The 19,894-nt window shown below is 41.7% G+C and overlaps 1 protein-coding gene across 1 annotated transcript in view; it reads right to left on the bottom strand.

The window, feature by feature from the left end:
• The window catches only part of mblac1 (metallo-beta-lactamase domain containing 1), a 41,674-nt gene extending 28,012 nt beyond the window's left edge, over positions 1 to 13,662 (bottom strand). The window contains exon 1 of the mRNA XM_060935684.1: positions 13,179 to 13,662. Within this exon, the coding sequence (XP_060791667.1) occupies positions 13,179 to 13,586 (408 nt within the window). The 5' untranslated portion in view covers positions 13,587 to 13,662. The remainder of the gene's footprint in view (positions 1 to 13,178) is intronic.
• Positions 13,663 to 19,894: the final 6,232 nt, after the last annotated feature.

Genomic DNA, 19,894 nt, shown 5'->3' with positions numbered 1-19,894 from the left:
TATGTTATTTTGTACATTAAGTCCTTCAAACGAGCATGTAACTCAGAAACAAAAAAACATTCGGCGACATACTGTACATGGCTCATAATAAAACATCAATAGCCTACTGCGCGCATTATTTGAAGGGCATACGACGAGCCTTGCGCTCCGCGAACTTGTGCACGATGCTCTGTATGTCACTGATTCAGTGAGCTTTTAAGCGGTAGTCTCACGACCCGAATAGTAAACAATAAACATGGAGGACATGGAGTCGTTAGTGTTGCTGGTCTTGGTGCTGTGGCTTGACAACGCCAACAGATACTGGCAAGAGCGTATAGATGAGGCGAGGCGCATAAGGCTTCAGAAATTCTCGTAATTCTTCTTCTTCCGGGTTTACGGTGTTTACAGATCCCAGCGCGCTCGCGGGGCGTGTGTGGGCATGTGAGGACACTCCTCCTCACCAATCAGTGCACAGGGGAGTGTCTGCTCACGCCCCCAGCCTCAGTCAGCACGGTTTGGCTCGCTTCAGCCCCACTCCAAAACGGTGCGAGTTTTAGGGGCTAAGCAGGGCTGAAACGAGCTGAGTCGTGCTGGTTTTTGGTAGTCGAAACGCGAGCCGTGTCGGGCCGAAGTGAGCTGAAGCGAGCTGAAGTGAGCTGAAAAAGGGTAGTGGAAAAGGGCCATAATTGACACAAGGCTTTTGTCAAGTGATTCAGCTACCTCACCAGTGTATGTTGGATCCACATCTACACACATGCTCTCTTGTTCTGATTCTGTAGAACCTGCTGAATCTGCTTGGCTTAAATGTTCTTTCACTCTCTGTGAACATTTAGAACACAATTTTTGTCCAGGTTTAATATTTTTATTTATCAGTTTTGAAAGTGAATCTGCTGTTTCAGGAAGAATTGAACACAATTCTGTTTTAACTTTTTTCTTGTGCCTTTCATATGGATCACAACAACTTTTCTGTAGCTCTTCATATTTCATCAGAAACAGTTTCTCATGATGCAGACATACTGTGTCTGTGCTTGAAATGTTCTCAAGTTCAGTTCTCTGTTTAATTAATGAAATTTGCTCCAAACTATACTGAGAGAGTGTATTTAACTTACAATTTCTGTTGTATGTTAGTTTATGGCAGTCAGAATCCTTCTTTAGTCCAATAGAGATCTTGCATGTGACGTCACAGCCGATCCAGATTGTAACAGATGCCATCTTGTCGGTCAAACGCCATATTTCCGCCTTCTACTTCATTCTGGTTCTACCTTTTCTTCTGGAAAACCCTACTATATACAATTCTACTACAACGGCTGCAAGCTCTCCCTACCTGTGCACGTTTTTTATGTTTTTTGTGTGTTGTTCTTCTGTACCGGACTTCAATATCCACTACAACTGTATGGACTTACTGGACATTGGTTTCCAGCAGAAAATGACGGTTTGTAGCGATTTCCATCGCATGCACAACATTCCGGACGAGATAGCAAGACCAGCGGGGTCTCCGTGGATTGTTATCGGGTCTGGCAGGCGAAGGAGGCGGCGTCGGGAGCGGAAGCAAAAGCGAGGCTGCAGGCAGAGCCGGCCTGTTGACTAAGCTCAGAAAACAGCCACTCAAATCTCCACTGCCAAGCCTCTACCTCTCCAACGCCAGATCTATGGTAAACAAGACGGACGATTTGGAATTACAGCTGGAATTACCTTATTCTATAATCGGCTGGTCAGTGCTATACTAGATACTACTGATATATCTAGTATCAGTACTAGTACTCAATACTTAAGTGACTTACCCGTCCAATGAGGATTGTTATTTTCTTGTTTACAAGATGCCACATCTGAGGGGGGCTGACAAATCCTGAATTTCTGTAAAGATAACTGTCCAGAGATTTATAAGCACACAGTGCTTCACCACTGAACAGCGAGGGAAAGTTAATGAGGTAATTATACACGTCTGGGTATTCTGCTGGCAGTTCCATATCCACTGACATGGTCGTGAAAACTACGTCCAGTAAGCCATAAGGGTCACTAATCTGTAGGTCATTTATTTTAGACATATATCTAGTTATCTGTTCATTAGAAAAATGAGCCGTGTAGTCCGTCGGTTGAAATTGATCCATTTTGTACACGAGTGCAGCAGTATTCAGCGGTGTTTTTTACTGACAAGATGATGGCTGTGTACTTTCCGGTCACGTGACTGCAAGATCTCTATTCCTACAGAACAGGGAGGAAGTTCAGCCATTTCTAGATGTCTAAGAACAAACTCATTTATACTGATCTCAAATTGAAAGCAACTACAATTAAATTCCCTAGTCAACTATTCAAAATATCCAATCCTTGCAAAGAAACACATTCAGTTAATAACATTGGTAAATTTTCTCAGTGCTCTGTATTACAATGTATTTAATATAATCCAAGCAATATAATGTTATCTGAACAAGTATGCAGTTTACAGACTCTAAAACTATAAGATATGAGCCACCTGTTCTGGTATCAAAGGTCACCTATTGTGCTGTGTTGATATTGATAAGGCTGGCTGTTGACTGGTACACAATAGCTGGTCATTGATTGCTAATGTTACACAGTCTTAGATTAAAATAAATTTACAAATAATCAATACTGAGCATTAATTGAAATTTTATTTAAAATTGAGGAAGAAACGTGTCTCCTAACCTACTTGAGCCTTATTGAAGCATTTATTAACCCTCAAATATCAGTTATATGAAAATATCTCAAAAATTCTAATTTGGTGAAAATGGATTTTTTAAACTCCTGTAGTTTAAAAATACTTGAGAGACACAGAACAAAAATTTGGAAATATAAAATATGGGTCTTGGGGATTACTGAAAAAAATGTACAAGTTCCTAACTGCTATCCCACATTGGATTTCTTGCTACTGAAAATGGCATGTTTTAGAAATCGGCGAATTTCAAAACCCTATTACAGACAAACTAGGAATTGTGGAGACTTGGTAAAACTGAAATTGGTAGATATTTCTGTGTAGATTTGAATAACATTCTTAGTTTAAGCATTACTGCCACAGGCAAGCTTCCAGAATGAGTTAAAAATGCAAAAAATGCAAATTTGTCTTTTTAATTTCCTTGTTAAAATCACCATCTAATATACAATAATAACCATTGAAATTCTAAGTTGAAGCTCGTAGTACAAGACATTGAGTCTCTCTGTGCAAAATTTTAGGTTTCTATCTTGCATAATAAAAATTATATTACACTTTGAAATATGTATGTTTTGAGCAAAAAACAAAAAAAATCGAAAAATTCAAATGCCTGTATCTCTGAAACTATTGGTGATAGGAAGCTCAAGTTTGGGGGATTAACTTCTTTTAATAGTATCTCTGAGCCATCCAAATTTCATCGAAATCTGAGATGGTCGAGCATAACCTCTTGTTGATTTGGCATGGAATGACCCAATGTTGCTGTCTGGAAACATAAGACGAAAAAGGTCACTCTTCTCTGAGCAGCTGTTGAAGGAGCCGTGCTTTTCCATAACATCAAGTACCCACAACACTTCCGCAGACAGGACCTCAGATCCAATCGCAAAGGTCCTCATTGAGCTACAGGATGTAGCTGTGGCTCTAAAATACAACAATAACAAGTTAATAATCAATTGCAACCCTTCACATTCAACAAATATTTAACACACACACACATATATTACAAAATGTGCATATTATTACATGATGAGTGAAAATGTATTACATTTTTTCAGGTTATTATGTAATGTGCTGTTTTTACATGATGTAAAAACATACTCATACTTGATAATCACAATTACGTATATATCTTCTGTAAATTCCTTTCTAAATAAACTGCTACAATATAAATATCACTGCAACTTTACATTCAGAGTTTGCCTATATCAGGGGTCTCCAACGCGTTGCTTCCGAGCTACCAGTCGCTTGCCGCCCCCTACGGAGTAGCTCGCCAAAGGCTGAGCAAATAAATAATTATTAAACACAGATTTTCACAAAAAACACATTTCACATTTATTCCGCCCCCTGCTGGAATAAAACAATTGTTTGCCAATCAGTTTTACCAATACGCTGTTGTCTAATTTGATTGGTTGTTGACAAAGTAATTCAGTGACGTTGGTTAGGACGTTACCAGAGTCTCTGGCAGAGTCGTTATTAGCCAGACGCAAGTTTCGCCATGTTAGCAAGCTAGCGGAAAGTCATGGCTACTGAAAAAAACAAGAGGCAGAAAACCTACTTTTTTCATGATAACTGGGAAACAGACTTTTGTTTCACAAGTGTGAAGGATAAGTGTGTCTGCTTGATCTGTGGAGTAAGTGTGGCGGTTGGTAAAAAAAGCAACGTTGAGCGCCATTTCACCACAGTCCACAGCATCTTTTCACAGGACTTTCCAGCCGGTAGCAGTAAACGAAAAGAAAAGATCAAGGAGTTAAAAACACTGCTGCAACGACAACAGTCTCTTTTTACCAGACCAGTACAGAAGGCTAATGCTTGCACAGAGGCTTCATTTAAAGTGGCACACATCCTAACAAAACACAAGAAAGCCTTCACTGATGGCTGCATCGTAAAGGAGGCAATGACAGCGGTGGCTGAAACGTTATTCAAGGACCATAAATGTAAGACAGAGATTTTGTCTGCTTTTGCCGATGTACAACTTGGTGCTAATACAATAGCAAGGAGAGTGTCTGCACTGTCTTCGGACGCTGCAAGACAGTTGGAAATTTACATTAATCGCTGTAAATGGTTTTCAATCCAGTGTGATGAGTCTGTTGACGCGAGTGATACAGCTCAACTGGCGCTTTTCATTCGGATGGCTTTTGATGATTTCACTGTGAAAGAAGACTTTTTGACTTTACTTCCACTTAAAACTACTATGAGGGGAGTCGATATCTACAATGCCGTGAAGAACTACTTCACAGAACACAAGATACCTCTTGAAAAACTGGTGTCCATAACCACTGACGGAGCACCCGCAATGACTGGTCGTCACGCTGGATTTATCGCTCGATGCAAATCGGACCCAGATTTTCCTACATTTCTGGACTATCATTGTATAATTCACCAACAGGCCATCTGTGCAAAGGTCATGGGGTTTGAACATGTCATGAAGCCGGTTGTTAAGATTGTCAACTCCATTAGAGCAAAGGCTAAGCAACACAGGACATTCAAACAACTCCTGGAGGAATGCGATGCGGCGTATGGAGATCTCCTGCTCCACACTGACGTCCGATGGCTCAGCAAGGGTAAGGTACTTCAACGATTTTTTTCCTTGCTGGATGAAATCAAGGTTTTCTTGGAAGAGAGGCAGGAGGATGCCACACTGTTAGCTGATACAGAGTGGGTTCTTGATCTTGCGTTTTTGACAGATGTAACAGAGAAAATGAATAATTTGAACTTAGAGTTGCAAGGAAAAGACAAAGACGTGCTTAACATGATCAGCGCTGTTAATGCATTCAGTGCAAAACTGGCCTTTTTCGTCCATCAGTTAAATGCCAAAAGATTCCAACACTTCCCCTCCATCTCAAAGGTTCTGGAAACCCATGCAGATGCACAGAGTGTTTTGAACACAGGAAAGTACTGTGACCTCTTGATTAGGCTTGGACAGGAGTTTGCAGACAGATTCAGAGACTTTGAGAGACTTGAGCCTTGTGTGACATTTATCGCCAACCCATTCATGGATGTGGACATAAGTGAGATTTCTGGAAAGATGGCAGAACTTTTCTGTGTCAATCCAGTTGAAATTGAACTTGAACTTTTAAACCTCCAGAATGACATCCAGTTGAAATCTCATCAATATGCAAAGCATTTCTGGACCTTGGCTGAGCCAGAAAAATATAAGAATGTGTGTCAAGCAGCTCTGAAGATAGCTGCTTTGTTTGGGTCTACCTACCTTTGTGAATCTGCCTTTTCTGACATGAATGTCATGAAGTCTAAACTCAGAACAAGACTCACTGATGAACATTTGAAAGACTCCTTAAGAGTGAACCTAAGTGGGTACATTCCAGCATATAGCTCTCTTGTTGGCTCCATGCAGTGTCAAGTGTCTCACTAAGACAGTGCTTGTTTAAGCCTAAGCTAGTGGATATGGACCCTTTTCAGTCACGTGACCTTCGTAAACGCGACCGCCATTTTGGACATGTAGTGGACTTCGGCTCGAATCAGTTTGAATGCAAGGAAGGCGACAAACGAAAAACATAAAAGAAAAAGGAGCGAGATGCAGAAAACACCTTCACTATCCAGCGACGTAGGGAATTTACAGGGCGAGCAGAGGGAGAGGTATTTGCAAAAATTGAGGTTAGCAGGCTTAGAGAACGACGTTTACCTGCTTCCACCAGGATTGTTCACTGACATACGGAAGTACACGAAGCCCTCATCTTTACCTGACTTCGGCCCACATGATCTGTATACCCATGTCGTTAAAAACCCATCGCCATACACATACACGCCAACGTCCGAGGTTCCGGAGCGCGCTCCGGCTTGCTCCAGGAGTGCTCCGGCCGAGGTTCCGGAGGGCGCTCCAGCTTGATCCCGGAGTGCTCCGGCCAAGGTTCCGGAGGGTGCTCCGGCTTGCTCCAGGAGTGCTCCGGCCGAGGTTATGGAGCGCGCTCCGGCTTGCTCCGGAGCAAGCCGGCGCGCGCTGCTTAATTTGAGGGGAACCTCGGCCGGAGCACTCTGGGAGCAAGCCGGCGTGCGCTGCTTAATTTGAGGGAGAGCAAGCCGGCGCGCGCTGCTTAATTTGAGGGAGAGCAAGTCGGCGCGCGCTGCTTAATTTGAGGGAGAGCAAGCCGGCGCGCTCCGGAACCTCGGACGTTGGCTCCGGCAGCTATTTACACTGGATCCGGTATAAATAGCTGCCGGATCATAATTACAGTAAACTAGTAAATACAGTAAAGGAAAAACTTGAGACTGAAAGGTTTTAACAGTCATCCAAATGACTGAACGTAAACATTGCTACAGTAACATACCAGCTACTTGTTGACATTAGCTAGTCAACAATATCTACTACAGAAGAACAAAGAGGTTACAATGGGTTATTTTAGCCTATTTGGTTACACACTCGCCGCCACAGAATGTTAACAGCAATGTAATGCCTTTTCTGGCTAATTTTATTCGTCTTACCTCCAACAAAGTGGTCACTACACAAGCGTTGGTATGCCGAGGGCTGCCAATCTGTTAATGGCCGCTATCCATCTTCTCCGTCGGGATCCGATAAAATGATAAACCTTGCCTTGTTTGTTGATGGTTACTACATCCAGGTGCACAACAATATAGTGGCATGATGGAAGTCTTGCTGAAAGTAAAAACTTTCTTTGCTGCCGTTCCTCAATGTTGGCTGTGGTAAACTACTGGTAGTACACGTCCAAAATGGCGGCCGTGTTTGTCGTGACGTCACGTGAAAAGGGTCCATATGATGGAAAGAGTGGTGTGGGCAAACTAAAGGAATGAGACTGGAGTATTGGATGTTAGTGTTTTGTTTTAATGCAAAAAATGATTTTCATAGTGGGTGTGTGATAGTTGAACAGATAAAGAAATGCATAAATGCTACACATGCTGATGTTCAAATTTAAATTTAGCATATGTTAATGCACAAAGTGTGAGTGTTAGAGGCCTGTGTTTAAGTGACTTTATTAGTAGGTTTGCAGTTAAAAAAAGATAAAGAAATGCAGACATGCATACTGATATTGAGTAACATTTTCTATATTTTGAGAGTGTGAGTGTTGGCAGTATTTTGCAAATGTTCATGCAAACACATTTAAGACAGCCAGGTTGAAGTGTGTGATAGTTGTATGAATAAATGTCACGCATAATATATATAAAAAAACATGAGTAGCTCTCCGTCATTTTTATTTTCTAAAAGTAGCTCTCTGTGGGAAAAAGGTTGGAGACCCCTGGCCTATATTAACACTACTCTGTGCTCATAGCCTAATTGCAACTTGCAATATAGGCCAATAGATAACATGAATAACATTTATTTTTTCACCAATTCAAAATTTAATTTTGCAAATGCTGTACACTTAAAGGAACAGTCCACCGTACTTCCATAATGAAATATGCTCTTATCTGAATTGAGACGAGCTGCTCCGTACCTCTCCGAGCTTTGCGCGACCTCCCAGTCAGTCAGACGCAGTCAGACGCGCCGTCACTCCTGTTAGCAATGTAGCTAGGCTCAGCATGGCCAATGGTATTTTTTGGGGCTGTAGTTAGATGCGACCAAACTCTTCCGCGTTTTTCCTGTTTACATAGGTTTATATGACCAGTGATATGAAACAAGTTCAGTTACACAAATTGAAACGTAGCGATTTTCTATGCTATAGAAAGTCCGCACTATAATGACAGGCGTACTAACACCTTCTGCGCGCTTCGGCAGCGCATTGATACGGAGCTCAGATATCAATGCGCTGCCGAAGCGCGCAGAAGGTGTTAGTACGCCTGTCATTATAGTGCGGACTTTCCATAGCATAGAAAATCGCTACGTTTCAATTTGTGTAACTGAACTTGTTTCATGTCACTGGTCATATAAACCTATGTAAACAGGAAAAACGCGGAAGAGTTTGGTCGCATCTAACTACAGCCCCAAAAAATACCATTGGCCATGCTGAGCCTAGCTGCATTGCTAACAGGAGTGACAGCGCGTCTGACTGCGTCTGACTGACTGGGAGGTCGTGCAAAGCTCGGAGAGGTACGGAGCAGCTCGTCTCAATTCAGATAAGAGCATATTTCATTATGGAAGTACGGTGGACTGTTCCTTTAAACCTTCATTTATCTCACTTAATTTCATTCTGACCAACCATAGTCTATTGTATACAGTCTATGTGACCAACAGAAAGGTGAACTTACGCACTGACCCCAGTGGGTGGCGATAGCTCATTGTATTTAGTTAGGCTAAGACGACACTAGGCAACGTTAGGCTAGGACGCTAGCAACTGTTAATCAACTGACTTTATTTGATATGTCTCCATTGTTGCCACTGCAATGCAGATAGAGCACATCCCAACTTGCAATGACGATATAATATCTACAACATAACCTTGTGTTACTTATTTTATGGGCAGTTTTCACTGGATAGTTTCCCAGGGAATGTTAGCCAGAATGAGCTCAAGTTTGCTGATAGATGTTCAATAAATATTTACTACGCACTTGAAGAAGAGTAGCTGTTAGAATAATAAGATAAAATTCTCACCGTTCATCATTTGTTGCCTGAAGGAGTGCATTGCTTGGCGTTTCTGTTGTTCTTGGCCCCACTTTCGACTGAGTAAAAAAAGAAGTTGAAACTTTCGACGATGATGCTGTGACCAAGCGCTGGTGCTTCTTCCCCTTCATGTGACTTAAAATCGCTGCCTCCCCCATGTTGGAAATATCAAATGATTTTATACAAAGCTTGCATTTAGCCTTACTTTGCCATTTGGGATCTTTTCTCAGCCAAGCTGTGTATTCTGGTTTGGATAGCCATCCATCAGAAAATGTGCATTTACACATTGCCGAGTTTACATTCCTCTCTCTGGTAGTAGGCTATGCCTAACGTAGCCTACGTTGATCTACGTACGTGGGTTGCCTATTCTTGTTATAAGCGGCTTTGGGCTTGCTTTTTTGTCGCTTAAAAAAAAAAAAAATCAGAAGTCGCGGGTTTTGGGGATGGTGATTCAGAGTTGTAACTTGTTTATATGTATGTTTGCATACACAGCCTTCACATTTTTGTTGGCATTTTTTTTTTGTCTTGGGTCGCTTGTTCAGGGTCCATGTGCCTTATTTTTCTAGCAAATTCTGGCAACACTGCCAAATAAGCCATAAGTATTTTTACACTGACTGGAGCTATGATGTGTGTTCACGCGTGTTCAAGAGGCGTTTTGTAGCAGGGGGTTTTCCTGCGTCTTGTCCAAAGTCTTGCAAGAAGCAAGCAGGTTCAGGGGGTGTGGCGGAGCGCATGCCAGTACAACAGAACACCCGTTTCCCTCCCTCCGCATTTCAACACATTTCTTTGGCAAAATTCAACTGAATGTCAGAATGTTGGGCTTCATTTTACTATGTAGCGGCAAAGGTCTGGAAACACAAATATTTCTCCATACCCTAATTTCCATTTTCCATACTTTTCCAGACCTGGAAAATACTAAAATCAAATTCCATACTTTTCCATACTGCGTAGGAACCCAGCAGAAAGCAATTCTTCTGGTTCAATGGTATCATGCGATAATACAACAACAACAACAACAACAACAACAACAGAGTGGCGGCTACAATTATTGACAGTCCATAATTACAGACACCTTTTCAGATTTACCAATAAAAAACAATTTTACAAAGGTGAGTTTCAGTTGCAGGCTTGCAGCAGTTATTATTGGTTAATTAATCAACCGGAAGACCCCCCTCGCCCTTTGATCTTGTCATCTGATGACACAGCTCGTTACCTGAGATAGAAGGTTTTTTTAACACGATCAGCAATTTGAGGAAAACCCGGATGTTATCATCGCAGGCAAGCATGGTGGAAAGATCATGGACATGTTTTTACTTATCAAATTCACAGATATTTCATGATATCCTTGTCTAAACCTACTTTGTTTCTTGCTCTTTCATTTGATAGGTCGCCATTTTGTATCTAAATGCGTTTGAGAAGTTACGTGAGGTGTCAATAATAGTGATCACTTTCACCAGTGTCCACCACTATCGACACCCTGTGGAATTAAGTGACATTTACAACTGTTATGTATCAATCTTTGTGTAACATAGTTGAAGTAAATGAAGTACTTTTAAAAAAATAAAACTGCTGTGATTTATATAGTTTTTTCTGATTCATAACAGAATGGAATGATTATAGAGTATTTGGAATCCTATTGCAATAAATAGAAATAGACCAGAATTAAATTCCTAGCATATAAAAAAAATTACATGCTTGAAATATTCTGATTTTTCTATTCCATTCATTTTTTTTTTTTTTGCATTTTGTTATAAATATCTACCACATATTACAATATCAGCAGACATTTTATATTTTGGTTCGAGGAATGACATGCGACCTTTGAGCTGGATTTTCATGTGGTTATAACGTCAATTGCCTGTTGACATTTATTGGTAAACTAAAAAACTAGAAATGAATACAAACAACAACGAATGATTAACAAAATGGAAAATAGAAAGTGGAACAAAAAGATTTTCTGACACAGGTTAAACATTATCAGTTCATTTGTTTACAAACATTACAATTACTTCCTCATTTACATAAGCACCAATATCAAAATCTTTATATCAAAGATATTTTGTACTAAATACAAGTCTATGTAAAACTAATTTTAAATAAAAACTATGTTTAACTTAATAACACATACCGATTACTGTCATTTTAAATAAATAATCATCTGGATGTCAATAATTGTGGAACGGTGTCACATGATCTGATACGCTAAATAATTGGGAATCCACTCATTTTTTTCCCCCAGTGGAAATTTGAGTAATTATTCATGCACAATTTACGTATTGAAAGTCTTTTCTACTTTTGCAATGGCCAAAAGGTCGTTAAGGTGTTGATAATTGCAGCCACCGCTCTATTAATAATAATAAAATTGTTATTACTTCTAAAAACACTTCACTATATATGTGCTTAGTAGGGTGCATCAGTTGCCCCCTAAAAATGCAAAGTTCCTCCGATCATGATGCATTTTTGTTTTTATGTTCCTTTTGGTAAGAAAACACACTGGGTGAAATATTTTGACAAAATTCAAAAGTTTAATGGTGGCACCAGGAGCTCAAAGTTATGGAAAAAGCTGCTATTTTATGACTTTTATGACAAAATTTCGATCACTTTTCATCAAACATTATGGCACCTTATAGAGTATACCAAATATCTTAGATACAGTATGTCTAGAATGTCTAAAAATATTTGGAGGTTTATTTTAGGGTGTCACTAGCATTATCTATCAATGTTATAACCCTGGTTTTAAGCTTGCCACCTATGCATATGCTAGCCCCTATTAAATGCAAATGTTCTTAACATGATCTCTGGGTCACAAGTAATCAATAAACGGAGTCCAACATTGTGATTCAAACCTTACGCGAAAACAGAAAATAAGCGTTTTTTTGGCAAAAAATGAACCTCATGGTGCCACCATTAGACTTTTGAATATGGTCAAAAAATTTTACAGGATGTCTTTATTGGTGAAAAGGAACACCCGAACAAAAATGCATCAGATTTTATGAAAGTGAGGGCAACTGATGCACCCTAGTGCTTAGTACACATTATATATGTTTAATACTAAAAAAAAAACCACACACACACACATACTATATATATATATATATATATATATATATATATATATATATATATATATATATAGTATGTGTGTGTGTGTGTGTACCAAACACGTATACATGTTTAATGTACACACACGTTATAAACATACATGTTTTATATATGGTTAGTGTGCACGCGCACACACACACACGTGTACTTAACATATATGTATGTTTATACACACATATATCATCTCATTATCTGTAGCTGCTTTATCCTGTTCTACAGGGTCGCAGGCAAGCTGGAGCCTATCCCAGCTGACTACGGGCGAAAGGCGGGGTACACCCTGGACAAGTCACCAGGTCATCACAGGGCTGACACATAGACACAGACAACCATTCACACTCACATTCATACCTACGGTTAATTTAGAGTCACCAGTTAACCTAACCTGCATGTCTTTGGACTGTGGGGGAATATATAATTATTACACACACACACACACACACACATATATATGTGTAGGCGGCACGGTGGTGTAGTGGTTAGCGCTGTCGCCTCACAGCAAGAAGGTCCTGGGTTCGAGCCCCGGGGCCGGCGAGGGCCTTTCTGTGCGGAGTTTGCATGTTCTCCCCGTGTCCGCGTGGGTTTCCTCCGGGTGCTCCGGTTTCCCCCACAGTCCAAAGACATGCAGGTTAGGTTAACTGGTGACTCTAAATTGACCGTAGGTGTGAATGTGAGTGTGAATGGTTGTCTGTGTCTATGTGTCAGCCCTGTGATGACCTGGCGACTTGTCCAGGGTGTACCCCGCCTTTCGCCCGTAGTCAGCTGGGATAGGCTCCAGCTTGCCTGCGACCCTGTAGAACAGGATAAAGCGGCTAGAGATAATGAGATGAGATATATATGTGTGTGTGTGTATATATGTTTAGTGTACACACACGTGTGTGTGTGTGTGTGTGTGTGTGTGAGAGAGAGAGAGAGAGAGAGTGGTCTTACATATGGGTCGATGGAGTAAGGTGACCCCTCAGCAAGCCTACTGGGCAGGTATCTATCCCCCTGGCTTATGTCGCACCCCACGACTACTGTTGCTCTGGGAAACAGGTTTAAATTGCCCACGTGGTCCGAATGGCCATGTGTACCAACCACCAAACTCACATCATCAGGTGACAATCCTTTTTCCTTCAGTTTAGAGAGCAGAAAGTCTCGATCCCATGGCCCTCCCGTGTCCACCAGTATAGTTTTTGGTCCAGTCAGTAAGGTAATGCTACCATCTGCCCGAAAAGAGCCATCAGTTTGGCTCAAACAGTAGCCATGTTTCAGCACAGACACACAGTAAGGCTCACCCAAAATAACCTCACTAACTTCAGCACACTCACTCTTCCTAATCCTGCACTCCACAGCCATGCTCGTGTCAAGTTATACTGCCTAGTTTAAATAATTCATCTGGTAACGTATGCAAACTAGCACCCTTTCCCGTTATTACTTCTACGGAACCCTGTATGGGACAGTAAAGTCGTGTTTACGCTGCGTTATTGCAGTGTAGACAAATGGCGCCATCTTCTGTCATGGTCCCTGAGGTGAGAGCTGTTGTTCTGTTATGGAGCACTTCACAGCACTCAGTGGACACTTAAAGGTCTCATTGCATCGTTTTTTCATTAATCGTGCGGTGGTCTCTAGTATGAATGAATGCCCTGTGAGCCGGTTTTGGTGAAAAAAATGCTGTGGTTCTCCTGTTTCAGGCTGTTCTAGTTTGCTGGAGGAGTGGGCGGGGAGAGAAGGACAGGATTTCGGCTCTTATTCATTAATATTAATGACATGTAAACGTGTTACCTCTGATTGGCTAACAGCACTGTGACGCTACCTCCAGTGGGTCAGAACAAGCGGATGTGGGTGTCTTTGTAAAAACTGTTTTGATTGGCTATTATGGTCTTGACATCGATGTTTTAACCAATAACAATGTAGATAACACGAATTTTACATCACATTCAATGAGATTTAAACGAGACTAAAGATGGCGACTTACAAATAATGTGTAAACATCGTTGGAGTTAAAGTTTGAACAGCATGAAGGAACATACCCCAACCCCCCGAAATTAAAAAAAAAAAAAAATTCTCAACGGATTTGGCATATAAAAAGGTCATTTTTTACTCAGAAAAAGCGGAAATCCGCTAAAAAGCAGAAAACTCTCATCCCTGCCTAGCTTGTGACCATGTCATGCATGCTAACGTGGAGAATATCATTCATTCATTCATTATCTCTAGCCGCTTTATCCTTCTACAGGGTCGCAGGCAAGCTGGATCCTATCCCAGCTGACTACGGGCGAAAGGCGGGGTACACCCTGGACAAGTCGCCAGGTCATCACAGCGCTGACACATAGACAACCATTCACACTCACATTCACACCTACGGTCAATTTAGAGTCACCAGTTAACCTAACCTGCATGTCTTTGGACTGTGGGGGAAACCGGAGCACCCGGAGGAAACCCACGCGGACACGGGGAGAACATGCAAACTCCACACAGAAAGGCCCTCGCCGGCCCTGGGGCTCGAACCCAGGACCTTCTTGCTGTGAGGCGACAGCGCTAACCACTACACCACCGTGCCGCTCACGTGGAGAATATGAACATGCTATTTTGTAACAAAAACCTTCGAACAAAAAGTTCATGTTTTACTTACAGCTTGTGAGCTGGTGGTCGATCGTCTTGACGGTACAGATCCAGGGATTAAAAACAACCTCGAAGCAAAACCACTACTGAAGGCACCGAAGTTTGAAAAGTCACTGTGGTTGAAATGATCAGAACACAGTACTAACGTTGCATTATACTTCGCTGGTGGTATTCCAAAGATAAATTCCAACCATTTCTTCTTCAGCTCTTCTATCTTGGGCAAGAAATGCAACGTTGATGTGTTACTGCCACAAATAACACAGGCACGAACTTGTTCAGACATGTTTTCAACTTGCTGTTAGGTCCTCTTCATTAGCTACTGACGAGATGGGCTCTGCTATCTCTCCTCGCGCTTAAATCCGAACTTTCTTCCCATGGGCGGTCGCAAGCCAAGGTGGACGAGGCCATGACTACTAATTTTCGATCTTACATAAGTTCGTAGGGCTTTTTCTGATTCGCTTATTTTTCCGACTATTTTCTTTCATAAGTTAATACAGGGAATGGGAGTAGAATTACATTTTCACATGCAGCATGCATATGCAACTCGGAGTGAACTATGGTATTTCAAAAAGAGCCAGTATTAAACGTTTTTGGTGGAATGGCACCTTCAATATAATCTAAGACTAATATTTGTAAACACAGCAAAGCAATTTATTGTACCAGGAGAGCCAGAAGGACCTTTTCTCCCTCCTTGAATTAAAATCTTGGGTGTTGTTCTGCCCTCTTGTTTAATTGTCAGTCTCTCTGCATAAGTTTGAGCACCAAAACACTTTTCTAAAGCTCAGGTCGACGTTAGAGATGTTTGCCATTTTTTTGCCAGAAAGCAGTAAAACTGCTAGCTGAAGAAGGAACTTTATACTATATACATTAAAATACAGTGTAGGACCCAAGAGAAGCATGGCATCTCCATCTCCATGGGTGGCACGGTGGTGTAGTGGTTAGCATGGTCGCCTCACAGCAAGAAGGTTCCTGGTTCGAACCCAGCGGCCAGCGAGGGCCTTTCTGTGTGGAGTTTGCATGTTCTCTCCGTGGGTTTTCTCCGGGTGCTCTGGTTTCCCCCAAAGACATGCAGGTAGGTTGATGTGGGGTGGCCTTGGGCTGAGGTGCCCTTGAGCAAGGTACCTAACCCCTGACTGCTCCATGGGTGCACTGGTGTGGCTGCCCACTATTCTGAGTGTGTGTGTTCACTGCTTTGGATGGGTTAAATGCAGAGGATGAATTTCACTGTACTTGAAGTGTGCATGTGACAAATAAAGGCTGTTTCTTCCAAGTGTCTAAATGATATTGCAGTGAGATATTTACTCATTTGATTCTCTAAAATATTGAATTCCATGTGTTTATACACTCACTAGGCACTTTATTAGGAGCACTATACAAATATTGGGTAGAGCCTTCATTTGCTTCCAAACCAGCCTCAATTCTCTATATGATATGGATTCCACAAGATGTTGGAAACATTCCTTTGAGATTCTGGTCAATGTCGACATAATCACAACACACAGTTCCTGCGGATTTTTAGGGACACTTTCATGCTGTGAATCTCCTGTTCTACCACATCTCAAAGGTGTTCTACTGGATTCATATTTGGTGACTGGGAAGGTCACTCAAGAACACTGAACTCATTGTCATGTTCATGAAACCAGTTTGAGACTTTTGCTTTGTGACATGGTGCATTATCATGCTGGAAGTAGCCATTAGAAGATGGTAAATTGTGACTATGAAGGGATGCACAAGGTCAGCAACAATACTCAAATAGTCTGTGGGATTCAAGTGATGATTAGCTGGTATTAACAGACCCAAAGGCGGCACCGTGTAGTGGTTAGCACTGTCGCCTCACAGCAAGAAGGTTCTGGGTTCGAACCCAGTGGCCGATGGGAGCCTTTCTGTGTGGAGTTTGCATGTTCTCCCTGTGTCTGTGTGGGTTTCCTCCAGGTGCTCTGGTTTCCCCCACAGTCCAAAGACATGTGGTTAGGTTAACTGGCTACTCTAAACCATACACACATCCACTCCATAGGAGTGAATGTGTGTGTGAATGGTTGAGAGAAGAAACCCTCTATAATAATCCACTTGAAGGTAACAGGAAACCTAATTCTAATGGCTAAAGCTGTCAGAGCAGGCTTGTCATCAAGCAGAACACTAAAGAAGAAGAACAGACCCAAAGTGTACTAAGAAAACATTCCCCACACCATTACACCACCTCCACCAGCCTGCAGGTTGGGTCCATGCGTTCAAGCTGTTGGTGCCAAATTCTGACCCTACCATCTGTGTGCCTCAGCAGAAGTCAGACCAGGCTACATTTTTCCATTCTTCAACTTGTGAGCTTGTGCCCACAACTTTGTGTTCTTGGTCAACAGAAGGGGAACCTGATATGGTCCTCTACTGTTGTAGATCATCTGCCTCAATGTTCAAAGTATTGTGCACTCTGAGATGTTTTTCTGCTTACTACAATTGTACAGAGTGGTTATCTGAGTTGCTGTAGCCTTTTTGTCAGCCTGAACCAACTGGGGTGGGTTTCCCAAAAGCCTCTTAATGGTAAGAGCATTCTTAACTAGGAGAGAGAGTGTTCATTGTGATGCTCGCTGTACCATTTAACGATGATCTTTGTGCTGTGATGCTTTTGGGAAACTCAGGCTTGGTCATTCTCTGTTGATCTCTCTCGTTAATAAGGCATTTCTATCTGCAGAACTGTTGCTCACTGGATTTATTTTTCTTTATACGCCATGTAAACTCTAGAGACTGTTGCGCATGAAAATTCCAGGAGATAGGTGTGTGAAAATCCCAGGAACAGTTATATAAATATTGAAACCAGCCTGTCAGACACCAACAATCAAGTCATGGCCCATCACTGAGATCACATTTTCCCCATACTGATGGCTAATGTGAATATTACCCTAAAATCTGCATGATTTTATACATTGCACTTTTGCCACTCAGTCGGCTGATTAGATAATTGCACAAATGATTATGTATACAGATGTTCTTAATAATGTCCTCAGTGAGTGTAGATCAGGGGTCGGCAACCTTTTTGCCATGTAGTGCCAATTAGAAATTTTCTTGTTAGTTAGTGTGCCATTCAAATAGGTGTTGTTAACTATGTGTAATTAGACACCACACATTTTAGACGGATATGGACATTTAATGCACTGAGCAAATGTAAAACACCATTGCACTTGTTTTATGCCATTAACCTCACACACAAGGTTTAAGAACACCCCCCCACACACACACATTGGATAACAACATTGCAAGCAGCTTATACAAATTCACAAAATAACATCCAAAATCTTTCAGTAGGTAACAGGCCCAAGTTATTCACAATAAAGACGTAGCAGCCTAATGGAAATGGAACTGATGAATAATAAAACTGCAGAAAAAAAATTAAATAATGAGTGTCAGAGAACATTGACAAGTAGCCTACATAAAGTGGCTTAACAATAAACTGCAAATTTGAAGTAGCCTTGTTACAAAATAAATGTTTTGCCTATCAGTCAATGTGATCCCTGGTCCTGCTTCCCCTTCCTTAGCTCCGAGATGTGGGGATGGTAATTGGTGACTTTGAGTTGGACGCATGCTTCTGAATGGCCCATTGTCAGACGACTTCGGGAGGGGCAAAGTACATTCTTCATGTGCGAAAATATCTGTTCACGCAAATATGTTGATCCAAACACTGACAATAAAGCCAGTGCGATATTGCGAAGACAGTTGAACTTTTCGGGTAAAGATGCCCAGCAGGGTTCATTGGCTTTAAACAGCAGAGCTCCTCTCTCACAGTCACATCACAATATCTTGCCATCACTGCCAAACATGCCACATCATTCACATCTACGCTTTCGTCAAGCGCAATGCTAAATACTTTGAAAGTCTTTTCGTGCTTTGCCTCGAAATGACGTTTAACACTGGATGTTCAACACACAGCACTTTCAAAATACAACGTGCACACAGCACGGTCCCTCTGAGAAACGAACCCATATTCTTTGGTCCACGAGGAGAGGAAAGCCCGGACTGTCGGCTTCTTTGCCATCTTAGCACAACTGCTGCATCAAGTGGGCCCATCTCATGAGAAATATGGGGAGGGGGCAGTGTTGCCAGATTGGGCGGTTTTAAGTGCATTTTGGCGGGTTTTGAACATATTTTGGGCTGGAAAACTTCAGCAGTATCTGGCAACACTGGGAGGGGGGTGCTATATTGTTGTGTAGTCATGCTAAAAGAGCAGGCTCGCCATGCAACAGCCAATCACAGTTCAAGATGACGTTTGAACATTTTTAATGTGTTGAAAAATTAGGTTTGTGTATCATCGTCAGTGTGCCACTGGAAATTCCTCGGCGTGCCAGTTGTGGCACGCGTGCCTAGGGTTGCCGACCCCTGGTGTAGATAAACACGTTTGTTACAGAAACAGCTTTTCAAAGCTAAAACATTAATGACTTATGACAGTCATTGTGCTGCCAGATTAAGTTAACCAGGGACTTTTGTTAAAAGGAAAAAAAAAAGTATAAGGGGCTTTTATTTTGAAAAGGAAGTTGAGACTTTTCAGTTCTCATTAGTTAACAGGAAGTGCAGAGTGACTTCAGAATGCATAGTGTGAGAAACTGCAGAGCACAGGTGCTAGATAACTGAAAGGCTTAATTACTTCATGGAAAGTAAACACCTGGTCGCACCTTATCAAAGTGGATTCCGTAAAGGAAGAAACACATTGGACTCTGTCTTATGCTTGGAATCAGAAATCAGGAAAGTCCATACTAATAAAGAAATAGTTGTAGCTGTCCTGTTTGATGTAGAAAAAGCATATGATATGTTGTGGAAAGAAGGACTTCGTATTAAGTTGAATAAATTCAGGACATCACACCTAGGCGCTGCACGTCCCGAGCCAGAAACATCATCAGTGACTCCTCACACCCTCACTATGGACTGTTCTCCCTCCTGGCCTCTGGAAAGAGGTTCCGCAGCATTCGGTGCAGGACCACCAGGTTCTGTAACAGCTTTTCCCCCCAGGTCACTAGACTCCTGAACTCCAAATCCAAACTCTAAACTTCTATTTATACTTGAAC

The sequence above is a fragment of the Neoarius graeffei genome, chromosome 1 (genome assembly GCF_027579695.1).
Source record: "Neoarius graeffei isolate fNeoGra1 chromosome 1, fNeoGra1.pri, whole genome shotgun sequence".
Taxonomy (NCBI): Eukaryota; Metazoa; Chordata; class Actinopteri; order Siluriformes; family Ariidae; genus Neoarius; species Neoarius graeffei.
This window is presented reverse-complemented; position numbering and strand designations above follow the sequence as displayed.